This window comes from Saccostrea cucullata, unplaced genomic scaffold (assembly GCF_032062105.1).
Source record: "Saccostrea cucullata isolate Sc308-1 unplaced genomic scaffold, CSIRO_AGI_Scuc_v1 ctg227, whole genome shotgun sequence".
NCBI classification, from domain to species: Eukaryota; Metazoa; Mollusca; class Bivalvia; order Ostreida; family Ostreidae; genus Saccostrea; species Saccostrea cuccullata.
This window is the reverse complement of record NW_026925050.1, coordinates 73,411-87,209: the sequence shown is the minus strand read 5'-3', so window position 1 is coordinate 87,209 and position 13,799 is coordinate 73,411. Positions and strand designations below refer to the sequence as shown.

At 32.9% G+C, this 13,799-nt stretch overlaps 1 protein-coding gene across 1 annotated transcript; it reads right to left on the bottom strand.

Annotated features, from left to right (window-relative positions):
- Positions 1-578: 578 nt before the first annotated feature.
- On the bottom strand, positions 579-4,281 carry LOC134267917 (uncharacterized). The gene is made up of 3 exons (XM_062750122.1): positions 3,981-4,281; positions 1,424-1,588; positions 579-817 (listed from the first exon to the last, which is right to left on the bottom strand). Exons 1-3 carry the CDS (start codon positions 4,276-4,278, stop codon positions 579-581), a joined length of 702 nt encoding a protein of 233 aa, XP_062606106.1. The 5' UTR covers positions 4,279-4,281.
- Positions 4,282-13,799: the final 9,518 nt, after the last annotated feature.

The window sequence follows — 13,799 nt, the reverse complement described above, 5'->3', positions numbered from 1 at the left end:
CAAATAATATTTGTCTATTTTCTCCTTCTTGTGTCAATTGTATAAATTAAGATTATATATTTAATAAATTACACCAATAAGTGATCGTCTCTATGGCGTAATCGATAAGGCATCGGACTGACAATCTCATGATCGTAAGTTCGATCCCCGGCATGTGCATGGAAGAATTTTATTCAGTAAATATAGCCGTGCACTATTTCGGCATAATATGTTTACGCTATACAAATCCTGAGACCACTATGCGAGAATAGTAGGGTATGGGTTATATAGAGACAAACTGACAGGAAGCATAATAATAAAAAATAGAAAATTGGAGCAGAGCAAACACGGACCTCCAAAACATCAGAGGTTGGATCAGGTGCTATGGAGGAATGAGCACCCCTTGCTGGCCGGTCACACTGTAATATTATCACGAGCAAAGGTTGACAATATAATTTTAAAGACATTTTAAATTGTAAAACTAAACAGCTCTTGGTAGCAAAGGGCTACTCTTTAAATTAAAATAACAGTGCTATCCCTTTTTTATTCAAAGAATAATAAGCCTTTTAAAAACTTGTTCCACGAATTCATTCCATATTCTAATCAATGATTAATCCACAAAACAAACTTCTAGCATTTCTTCCACTACTAGCATATGTCCAGAAATACCCCCCTTGAGTTCGTATAATTTTAATGTTCTCTTTTCCTGCAGGGGGTACACCCAGGCCTGCTTTCCATTTCGTATACTGTAGTTCTCTCCCTTGGTTGTCAGTCCAATGCGTCGTGTTCCATCTTCCTTGAATATATGCCGACTTTTCGTTGATAACGGTTGTCCTCTCTGTAAAATGGTTTTAAATATAAAACTATTTGGGTTTTGTTTATTTTTTGGATTGATGTATTTACTTTACTTACACGATGATGAATGGTAGTAAATGTGTCGCAATGGTTGATGGACAAAATGATCTAAAATTCGCCCTTCAACGCCGTGTGATGACTTTCATAAGAGAGGGATGGTGTACATGGAAATGGGGGGGGGGGGGTGTCTCGAAAGGATGTAAAACAAGGAAACTCAATAAAACGTATGTTCTAAATAACGTAAAGTTTTGCAGCTGTAGATGTTTATCTAAATCTAAATATAATCTAATCTAAAAATAGTCTAATCTGAAATCGAATCTGAAAATAATCTAATCTTCAACTATTCTATTCTAAAAACAATCTACAAATTATATCTTTAAGCTATCTTATCTACAAATTATACAATCTACGTCATAAATTATTCAATAAAAAATAGTTCTATTAAAATACTAGTGCCTAAAGAGACATTTCAAATAGCAATATGGATAATTTTTTATAGCGTCAGGCAGATTATTTTACAATGAATTTAAGGTTAACAGTACAACTGATGATTTGGTCTATTAGAAATTGTGTGAAATCAGCAACGTACCCAGCAGCGATTCGATGAATGCCTCGACCCTCGCTGATGTAACAGGAATAAGACCTGATTCCATTTTTGAACAATATGCTATCCCGGCATCCTTTGCTAATTCTCCAGCATAGTGAAAACAAAGTCCATTTCTTCCATAGCGGGTAAAATAGGAAGGACAATATCCTGAAATTTGTTGTTTACTTCGCTTATAATTTGCTTATTTCATGTTAAGGATGCTAATTTCTGTCAGCTTTTTCTTATAATAACTGTTTTTTACTTTAAAACAGGTAAAACATTGACAAAATATAGCTCTTTAACTTTTTTAATCTTCCTTATTTTGTATGAACCTAATAAAAAGATAGTTTTGATGAAAGTTGCAAGTTTAGAGTGGTTTATAATCCTAATTTTGACAAAGTTTACTATGGTTAAAGTTTTTACAAAGCTTTTGTGGCGTTGATCATAAATACCATTGCCTTTAAAGAGACTCGCTGTCTTCAACGGTTTAGAAGTTAGCATGTCCTGCCCATGATATTGTGTCCTTATAATATTTCACAGCTGATTACTGTAAACCAACTATTATTCGCGACGACTTTATTTCGCGATTTACCAGGGATAAACTAGTTAGCGACGACTAATTTTCGCAATCAAGCCTTTTTGGATCTGTTATAAATAGACAGAGAGACTTTTAGTACCGGTTCACGGCGAGAAATATTAGCGATGACGAGGATGTCGCGAACTTCGCGAAAATTTCTCGCACGCGAATAAAAGTTGGTTTACAGTATTTCATTTAAGTTTAAATAGAGGTATAAACACTTTTTCAAATTACAATACTCGAAATTCATCTAATTATTCCTTACCAAAATTTTGGCTTGATTTATTTCAGTAAATCATATGTTCACGATACATGAACTATTCGCAAATGGAATTCACTGCGCAACGAAACAAGAGATATAACTTCAATAGGAATTTTTAAAAGAAAATAGAATAATACCTACACTTAGCTTGTGGACTCTATCAAGGAGAGACAACATGAAGAACATAAAAAGGCATTGGACAATGTGTCAAAGGAGTTATGACATAAATTTCTCGACCAAATTCATGAGCACTATAGAGCTATTTAGAGAACTTATGAAGAAGAAATGAACAAAATGACGAAAATGATGGGAGAACTGAAAAAAAAACTTTAAAGTATTTTTCAAATGGCACAATATATATGAACATTATACATACTAAATTAAGGCGCACTATGTAATATATATCAAATCAAAATTGTCCTTGCAATTGTGGAATGAAAGAGAATATTCGTCATTTTTCTTTCTGTGTAGACTATATTTTGAACCTAGACGTTTAATCATGAATACATTAACTTACTTGTTATTCACAAATGTAAAAATGATTAATGTGCATAAATTGCTATGGGTAAATGATTCCTTATCTTTGCAGAAAATAAAAAAAACCATTTGCTTTTGTTAAAATATTTATTCAGGATACGGGTCGTTAACGAACACTCATTTGTATTATCTCCATAGAAATTATTATATGTTCAATAATATAAGCACCGTATTTATTATCACCATTATTATTAATTGATATTATTTCCTTATTCATAATTTTTTTGTTCTTTTATGTACATGTATTGTAAAACTTTAATTGTAAATGTGTGGCTATTCAGATTTTATGTTTGAGAGAGGGCTATCTAAGTTTTTGGAACTTGTGTCCAATCACTTACATGTATTGTCAATAAAATATGTTCAAACAGAGCTTTATACATGTACTTTAAAATTAATATTACATAAATTTTGTATTATGCCACAGCATTTCTCGAACCATTAAAGAGGACTTAATAGTAGGGTCACTTTCTGAGAATATCAATCTTACTTTAATATGTTTAACATGGTAGACAATTAAACAAACAAAAAACATCAAGGGCGAAAAAAGTTTTTGACATATTGATTTTTTTTCAGCCGTGTCCCTAAAAGGCAAGAATATTAGTATATAAACATAAAAAGTTTGCTGCCAAACACCCTTTTTATTGATTATTTTATTTATTTTTAGCTAAATATACATAAGATAATACTTTTACTTTTTTATTTTCGTCAATGAGAAGAAACGCAAAATCGAACTTTTGCTATAGCATTGTGTTGATATGTCTTTAATCATGCAAAAGTAAACTGTTTTTCGCAGAAGATATTAATTTGAAATTTTCATTCGATTGATGTTAGAAAAGTCATTTTTGCATACCATTCTACTGCCTTTAAACATGCAAAAGTAAACTGTTTTTTTATTAATTTTTTTTCATTCCATGGAAAAAGGCATTTTTGCAACACTACTGCCAAAGGAAGAGACAGTATTTTTTTAGATTTTTTTTTTATTCCATGGAAAAGTTAACACAAACCAAATTGTCAAAATTCCAGGGTCATAAAACTATTACAAGCTCACTTTTGATCTTAGTCTCACTTATCCACTATTTACCCCTGTTGTAAAAGTGAGACTGGGATCAAAAGTTAGCTGGTCTTAGTTTTTTGGCCCTGTAGGCTCATGTTCAAATTCATACAGAAATGATAATAACACGTACCTCCAGTTTTCTGGAAATATCTCCAATTCTGTTCAGCAATCCCACCGTCTGTGGACAAAAACACTGTGTTATAAAGTCGACAGTCTCCAGTGGTCTTCCGGTACTGTACAGACAGACAATCATTTGTTTCTAGACACTGCAGGGAACAATCTGCAACATCGTTCTGAACAATTGTCTGAAGAAGTTCATCGTCAAACCGAAAGTTATCCAGCTTTACATTAGCTATCATATATTCCGAAAAGGCATGTAACATTGAGCTGAGAAGGAAATTAGGAAATATTCGCATCAGCGTCTTCATTTTTTTTTTGAGTTTATGCCTAACTTTCGGTTCCAAGCTCTCATAGAAGAATTGGGACGGAAAGACTGAAAGCAATCAAATAAATTTACACCTTTTCTGTATTCAGAAATAAGGTAATCTAATGCATCAGATTTCCCAATTTCTGCGCCCTTTCAGTAACCGCTTTATTTTCATAGATCTGTAAACATGGACCTTTCGGGACACTAGACCATAATAACACCAAAGAGAATACAAATTACTGTCAATAATTCTAATTGAGAAGATATTGAATGAAAGGTGTCTAAGTGGATAAATGGGAGGGATCAATTAATATCAGTACTATAAATTGATCGATATCTTACATAACAGCAATTTTCAATAGAACAATATAAACGTCACACAGACTTTGTGTATTGACATTTAGCCTACGGAGAACGTAACCAGCATTTTGAAAATGTATAGAACCAGTATAGACTTAAAATTGTTTAAACTGGCTACGGAGAAAAAAATATACACCCAGAGTACTTGTTTTAATGCAAAAATAGATTCAGAGAGAAGAGGGATGCACGGTTAATATTGATTTGTAGTCAAGGTGTGAAAAATCAATCACGTCAAAAAATTACGTTGATCATGTGTTGTAGATATTAAACTCCAAAAAGCAAAATATGCTGGCACAATCAAGCGAGGATCTCTCCCAATATATAAATCCATTTGAAATATTATATGGATTGAAAGCCGCTGTTCATGACTTTGTAAAATCATATAAACAAGACGGGTTGAAGTCCTTACTCAGCTCCAGCGAATCTCATCAAAATAAGTGTATGGGGTAGAAGAAGCGGACATTGAAAAACAATGACGTTGTCGGACGTCATAAAACTAAACGGAATATGTCAAGCAATTTTACAAGTATAGTAGGCATATACACCTAGACCTACCTAAACAATAGATCGTAATGTTTCCGTTTACATGGACATGCTGTTAATTATACTGTCAATATTTATATTCAATATAATTCAATAAATGTTCTCTATTGGCTTACACAGTTTTTTGTTTGCAATATGTCACTTTTAATATTTTGCAATTTTGTCAGCTTATTTTCTCGTAAATAGATTATAGTGGATGGAGTGTAAAAATTAAAAAAAAAACAAAAGAAGCCAACTATTCCCCTCTCTACATAAAAGTTGAAGTTACAGGGATTTCAACAATCTCTTTTAAAGTCGGCAATTCGTAAATTCTATGGTCATCAAAAAGATCTTGTTAGCAAACACGGCCAATCATTGTGGCGTCGTTTGGCTGATTTGATTCAAACCAATTGTTAGGACTTTGTTGTTGTTGTTGTTGTTGAGGTTTACTGAATATGACTGGGAACTACCATAATACCTTCAGTCTACCTTTACTTGAATATAAAGTATTCCTCATTGACATCTGATTCCTTTAAAATTAACAGTGACTAATAAGTAATTTCGAGATGTTGACTTTAAAAAGTAAGTATAGTGTAGTAGTCATTATGGCCATGTTAAATTACACAGTCATAAAAGTGCACTATATACAATATGTACAAAGCTAGTTAAATAATTTGAAATCAAAAGACTTTATAGGTGGAGAAACTCGATTAAGAAACAATTTTAGCATCTCTGAAGAATAAAACAACAGACAGTAACAACGAAGGTCAGTGGATAACCTTGAAAATTGCATGTGATGAAAGAGAATACTTTGTAACTGTCTTAGAAGCCAAACAGTGAGACTTGGAAGACGATAGATCGGAGGAAAATAAAAGACATTTTATTCTGAGTAAAATTGAAAAAAGTAAAGAAGGGTTAGAATAACAATGCGAAGAAGTGAGTTAGAGAAAAGCACAAGAGGGCATGTTGAAGAGGAGGAGACAGGGGAAACAGCTGGCAATGAAAGGTGTGTTCGATGTCATCAAAAATGTTCAAATCATCAAAAAATGTTGTAAAAATCAAAGAATGGTGTAAAAAAAAAAGGAGGAACACTTTAATGAAATTCACAACAGCTCGAAATCCGATCAACTAGCTAATTCGAAAACAATCTAGAAGTAATAAATATAGACCTAGAATCAACACCAGTGATGACATCAGAAACACCATAAGAGGTGAAACGGGGATTGTAATAAAACAATAATCGATTTTTAACCATAACTAACCATAAACAATACAGGAACACTTGACCTAAGGTTTCACAACCACCACCCCCCACCGTAGTTTAGACTCATTGAGAGTCATTATAATATATGTTACGTGTACTATTTGTTATTTTGTAAACTGATGGACTGTATTGCTCAAAGTTATATTCTGAATAAACTATTATATTACAAAATTGCAAAGAGGGCATAACACATACCCCTTGAAATACAAAGGTGGGATCTGGTGGCAAGGAGGAAAAACCATCCCCTGTCGACCAGAAACATGCGCTGTGAGCCCTATGTATCGATATGTTGACCAAATATTAAGTTGTCGAGTTCAGTATTTTAAAAGGCCTAACAATTGGTATGAAAGAAGTTAGCTAGGTAACAAAGAACAAAGTAAACAAGGAAAACTGACGAGGGAAAAGGATTATCTCGTTTGTCGTACAACTCAGTTGTTAGCTTTAGGTGTTCTTTATCGTCTTTAGTTTGTAAAACATCCATGATAGTTGGATATGAAACAGATATGGCAGACTCTGTGATGTTTTTTAGGTCACCTGAGTAAACTCAGGTGACCTATTGCCATCTGTTTTCGTCCGTCGTCGTGCGTCGTGCGTTGTGCGTTGTGCGTTAACATTTGAACATTTTCAGCTTCTTCTCTGCAACCACTGAACTAATTTCAACCAAATTTGGCACAAAGCATCTATGGGTGAAGGGGAACAAAAATTGTGAATTTCATGATCCCTGCCCCCTGGGGCCTGGGGGTGGGGCCAAAACCACTAAAATTAGTGCAATGTTTGAAAATATAGGCTGCCTGATGTCCAATTCAATTATGTAATCTAACATAATAAAATATTGATTAAATTGAAAATCTTCTTCTTTACTCATGGACATCAAGCAGTCAAACTGTTTGCATGATTGTAATCAGCATTGAGTCCTCTACCAAAATTGTGAAATTCATGGCCCAGGGGTCAAGGGTTCTAGTGCTAGGGCGGGGCTAAATAAGTATATAGTGAAAATGCATTATTTCTTTGAAAATATTCTTCTCTGCTCCTGGGTATTAAATAAACCAACTAAGTGCATAGTTATAATGAGCAAGAATTTTGCCTCTACCAAAATTATATAGTGAAAATTTTCTTTGAAAATCTTCTTCTCTGCTCCTAGGTATTAAATGAATAAACTAAGTGTATAGTTATGATGAGCAAGAGTGCCTCTACCAAAATTTTGAATTTTATGGCTGGTGTTAGGGTGGGGCTCTATTGATTATATAGTGAAAAAACATGAATTCTTTAAAAATCTTCTTCTCTGCTCCTAGGTATTAAATGAATAAACTGCCTCTAAAAATTGTGCATAGTTATGAATATATAGTGAAAATACATGAATTCTTTAAAAATCTTCTTCTCTGATGAATAAACTAAGTGCATAGTTATGATGAGCAAGAGCGCCTATCAAAATTGTGAATTTTATGGCCCCAGGGTCAGGGGTTCTGGTGTTAGGGCGGGGCTCTATTGATTATATAGTGAAAATACATGAATTCTTTAAAAATCTTCTTCTCTGCTCCTAGGTATTAAATGAATAAACTAAGTGCATAGTTATGATGAGCAAGAGCGCCTCTATCAAAATTGTGAATTTTATGGCCCCGGGGTCAGGGGTTCTGGTGTTAGGGCGGGACTCTATTGATTATATAGTGAAAATACATGGATTCTTTGATTTTGTTTTCTCTGCTCCTAGGTATTAAATAAACTAACTAAGTATATACTATAGTAATGATGAACAAGAATGCCTCTTCCAAAATTGTGAATTTTATGGCCCCAGGGTCGGGTTTCTGTTGTTAGGGCGGGGCTCTATTGATATTATAGTGAAAATACATGAATTCTTTGAAAATTTTCCTTTCTGCTCCTAGGTATTAAGCAGGTGAACATACCTATATAGTTATGATGAGCAAGGGTCCTAATCTTCCAGAATTGTGAATTTCAAGGCCCCTGGGTCAGGGGTACCATAGACGGGGGGGGGGGGGTACTTATATACTAAAAATGAATGAATTTTTTGAAATCTGCTCCTTGGTATTAATCAAATATTTTTGAAAAGCAAGGATGCAATTGTGCAATGTTTGGATCTAGGCCTAAGGGTCAGGGGTTCATGTGTGAAAGGGGCACTACTGATTAGTTGACATGCATTTTTTTTGCTCCCCTACCCTGCCTTTGGGTATTCAGTAACCAAACTAAGCAACTGCTAAGTGTATTGTTATAATGATCAATGGTGCCTCTTTCAAAAACTGTGAATGCCATAGCATCTGGCTTAAAACATGAATCAAATTCAGTCACTGAAAAGTTGTTGCATAATGCTCAGGTGACCTATAAGGCCCATGGGCCTCTTGTTTTAATTAATTGCAAGTTTACATCAATTCAATTTATGAATGAAAGCAACTATATCGGTATAATTGATTATACATCGTCGATGTACCTAAATGCCGAGTTCTAAGCCACAGCAGGTGTTTTCTTTTTCTCGTGTAGAGGTTTTTGAATAAATTCCGCTTTATATGAATATAAAAACGGGTCAGCAAAGGAGCATAATTAGTCCCTACGGAATTTCAGTTTGTTAAAAGACTTGGTCTCCAATGATTGCAGCGATTGCAATGATATTTTCATTGAGGAATTCCAGCATCCTTTTAATATAAACTTCAGAGTAATTGCATGTGTACTAGTAATCGGATTGATCTTTAACAAATTATTTTTTGTGTACATGTAAGTACAACTGCAGACTTTTCAAGATCAGGCCAAGCATGAGGCGAAATTGGAAAAGAGGATCGAAATAGAAGAAAATAGAAGTCCAATTACGATAAAGAACCATTGATAATCAGCTAACTCCATGAAAAAATGATTACGAAAATATTTATTACCAGTGAAGACCATATGGAAGGCTTTTTAGAGATATTATGAGATGTTATGATAATTTAATGTTTGTGACCAGTAAAGATCATTTATGAAAGAGTTAGAGACCTGGTAAAATTAGAGAACTACAGGGCAGATGGCAATGAATAAAACATGTTCTGAGAGAAGAGCAGATAGCCGTGTTGGAACAACTTAACGCGGAAATCTGTCCAAAAAAAATCAGTCACGAAAGACCAAATGAGATATGGAAAGAAAGTGTGGAAAAATATACAAAGATTCAGACTGTTGAGGGAATATGTCGTAATTACGGTAAAAGCCAGAAACCAAATTAGAGAGCCTTTACATATATGTATACTTCCCATTAACTTAAAATTTGGTACCAAAAAAAAAGAAAAAAAGAAAGAAAGAAAAAAAGGTGTCATTCTCTGGCTTATCTTTTTCCCAAAGATTAAGAAAGGTAACTCTAAATAATATTTTCTACAGATTGCAACATGTATGTGGAAGGATTGCGGAAAATAAAGTAAGTCTGGTGCGATTATATAATTACAGGTACATGCAGATGATCAAAATAAACAAAAATGATTCAAACACTTATAAACATGCAAAATCCTGAGAAGAATTCTCAATTTAAGACCACAGTGACTTAAAATATTTAATTATAGGCAGGATAAAGTCATTTGCTTCTCGGTTTCATGTGAAGGTTGAAGAATGTTGATGCTGACTGGATAGTTAGATGTGTGTTGAACGGTTGAAATACAAATGAGTCGAATATGTTATAAATTTAAGTTTAACGTTGAGTCAATATGTCAAATTTAAATTACATGTGCCCCATACATTTTAAAGTTAACGTTAACACGAACTTTCAAATATGTATGGCACGCCAAATTCACAAAAATGAGCAAAACATAGTTTCACATTCGATAAACTAGGTTTATCGGTTGTAATCTATAGTTTACGGACTGTAAACTACAGTTAACAACGTTAATCTATATTTTACATCTGTAAACAATTATAGCAATAGTTAAAAACGCGATAATCTATGTTTCACAACCATAAAATATACTTAACACCAAAAACAATTATTTGCGGTCGCAAAACATAGATTATCTGATAAATACAGTTTCACGATTGTAAACTATGGTTTACAATTCTTAACTATAGTTAACGATCGTAAATTATAGTTTACAAACGTGAATCTATGTTTATCAACAAAATCTATTGTTAACGTTTTATTACAGAAAGATTAACTTAGATTAGCATTCGCAAACTATAGTTAACAAAAGTTGAATATAGTTTTACAGATAAAACTATAGTTAACGAGTTGTAAACTATAGTTAACGGTTTGTAAACTATAGTTTACCATCGATAAACCTAGTTTATTAATTGTGAAACTATGTTTAGCACGCCAAATTCACAAAAATGAGCTAAACATAGTTTCAGAGTCGATAAACTAGGTTTATCGGTTGTAAACTATAGTTTACGGATAGTTAACAACGTTAATCTTTATTTTACATCTGTAAACCATAGTTAACGCGATAATCTATGTTTCACAACCGTAAACTATACTTAACACCAAAAACAATCATTTGCCATCGCAAAACATAGATTACCTGATAAATACAGTTTCATGATTTGTAAACTGTGGTTTACAACTCTCAACTATAGTTAACGATCGTAAATCATAGTTTACAAACGTGAATCTATGTTTATCCACAAAATCTATTGTTAACGTTTTATTACAGACAGATAAACTTAGATTAGCATTCTTAAACTATAGTTAACCGTTAAATATAGTTTTACAGATGAAAACTATACTTAACGAATCGTTAACTATAGTTTACGGTTTGTAAACTATAGTTTACAGTCGATAAACCTAGATTATCAATTGTGAAACTAGGTTTAGCTCATTTTTGTGAATTTGGCGTGCCATAAATATGTTTTCCGTATAAATATTCTCAGAAATATAAGTAAGAAATTTTACTATCAAAAACAGGTTGTTTTTGTCTCTTAGTCTCACCCTAAGTCTTTGAGGAGAGAGAGGGGAGAAAGAAAGAAGGGGTTGTGTCATGTTGTAAATTTTGAATTTACCGGATTCACAACATGACAGCTTTGTGAGAGAAAGGACTTTTCCCTTAATTCTATATCTTTTCAAGTTTTTTTCGGCTATTTAAACTGTTTAAAAAAACTCATTTTCATCTTGAATTTTGTCCAAAATCTTATTCTTGAAAAGAAAAAACACTTGCTGTATCCTTCAACTCGACATTTTGATACATCGATGACGTACATGTACATGTATTGTCAATATTAACAATGGTTAATATTTTAATTCCATTCCTATGTCGATACGGTATATCCCGGTGAGCTTGAAATAAAAGATACCACAGAGTCTGGCATATCTGTTTCATATTTGGATATTTTACTTGAAAAAGACGTTAATGGTAATCTAACAACCAAGATCTATGGTAAATTAAATATAACTTTTCAATCTACAACTTCCCACATATGCAGCGATAATATACTAGTACCTTACATCACCTGCATACGGAGTTTATATCTCTCAGTTGATCCGATAGGCAAGAGGATGCTCTACGTATGTACAAATTCTAAAACGAGGTAAATTATTGAAAAAACAAGTTGATGCAACAAAAATATCAGCAGCCTCGTTTAAAGTCATCATTTTGTAAGTTCTATGATCGATACAATGACCTTGTCAGCATATGCACTTAATCATTGAGTCAAATTCTGACTGACGTAATTCATACTAATTATTTTGTCCATTATTTACTTAATTGATGACGAATTTTCCGTTATTGCCCGATCATAACAAGGAGCACACGTGTGACCAGTCGACAGCGGATGCTCACTCCTCCATGGCACCCGATCCCATGGCACCTCTGAAGTTTCGGAGGTCCGTGTTTGCTCTGAACCTATTTTGTATTATCTAAGGACTTTTGAGCTTGAATAATGTTTATTATCTCCCAATATTTCATTTACTTAATCTTTTATCATGTTACAGTTCATCATATACAAACGGAAAATCTTCAAGAAAAAGGAATTTTAACCTTCTGTAATTTTCTTAAATGTTGTGGTGACAACCATGTTAAAACGCACTTTGAAAAATTACGCTCTTTAAAAAAAAGTTTTCAAAGTGTGTTTTTTAGGAACAAGTTAACACATTTTGAAAAAAAAATCTTTTCAATGTGCGTTATATTAATTAACACCATATATCAACACATTTTGAAAAAAAAAGTTCACGGCTTGGTCTATTCTTGCAAATTTCAGTCACTTCAGGATGTGAGATATAGACGTTTTAAATATTTTAGGTTCTCTTAAATGTTTTAAGATGGAAATGGATCTTTAAGAAATATTAGGGAAATGATTGTTAAATGGCACAATTTCAATTTCTTTTTTTCTTTTATCCAGTCTAATAAATTCGATAGATTTAAGGAGCTATTAGTAACTTAGAGCATGGCATTTTTTAACATGTTTAAGAAAAGGAGGCAATTTAGAGTTTTCTAAACAGTCATTCTAAACAAATTAATGTAATTTATAAGGAATTTTTTTCATCATTGTAAATCATTGTCAATTCTTAACATTTGTAACCTTGACCTTGGAGAGGACTTACATAGGTCATCCTGATGTCCATTGACCAGTCCAATTATGTAATCTTACTTACATAATAAAATATTGATTAAATTCAATTAAAACATGTGCCACGAAAATCTCTCTCGAGATCGATCTCTGTCATACTTTTACTGCATTTGAATTTTTTCAGTTTTCATCTTTTTTACGATAACTCAAATATGATAAAAAGTTACCAACGGCTTAATATTTATACATGTATACATATATTTGGGTACGGGCTATATCATAATTCTAAATTCCACTTTATAGGTCTATGGTTATAAAAAGAGTTGGACTGAGGCACCCTACACTGTCTTCTCCTCGTTCTCGATGAGGGTAAATCAATTTATAAGTTTTCTTCGAAAGAAATATAACAAAATAAAATAATTCAAAGGCTCTTACTTTTAAATGCTTTTACTAAAATGTAAGTCCCGAAATTTTGTTAAAATATACATTGTTTGTCAAAGTGCGTAAGGTGTCTCCATATAGTGAAAAATGTCGATGCACACACTAAGCTAGTCTTAATGCACTTTGAAAAATGTTTCAAAGTGCATTAATTTTAAATCAATGAACTTTGAAACATTTTTTCAAATTTTGTCTGGTACGGACTTTGAGTTGAATTTGTCCCAATTTTAACGCACTTTGAATCTTTTTTTTTCGAAAGTGCGTAATTCTTTCAAAGTGCGTTGCCACACACCCAATCTTTTTTTTTTAATGTAACATGTGTAAGGAAAAGTTAATTTATCAATCCAGATCAAATCATTATCGGATTCCCATGTGTCAAAAAAGTGAAGAAAAAAAAATTGTGGTCTTGCGGATCTTTTAACTTATCGTTCTTGGGCTATTGAGAGCTCAATTTTCATTGGTTGCCAAAGCCGCTTTTA

Bases quoted from the DNA above. Each gene is read 5' to 3' on its own strand.
- LOC134267917 (XM_062750122.1), bottom strand. From the start codon at position 4,278: ATGAAGACGCTGATGCGAATATTTCCTAATTTCCTTCTCAGCTCAATG. The intron at 1,589-3,980 runs GTACGTGTTATT...AACAAATTTCAG, and splicing joins ATATTTCCAGAAAACTGGAG to GATATTGTCCTTCCTATTTT. The intron at 818-1,423 runs GTACGTTGCTGA...ACCATTTTACAG, and splicing joins ATTCATCGAATCGCTGCTGG to AGAGGACAACCGTTATCAAC.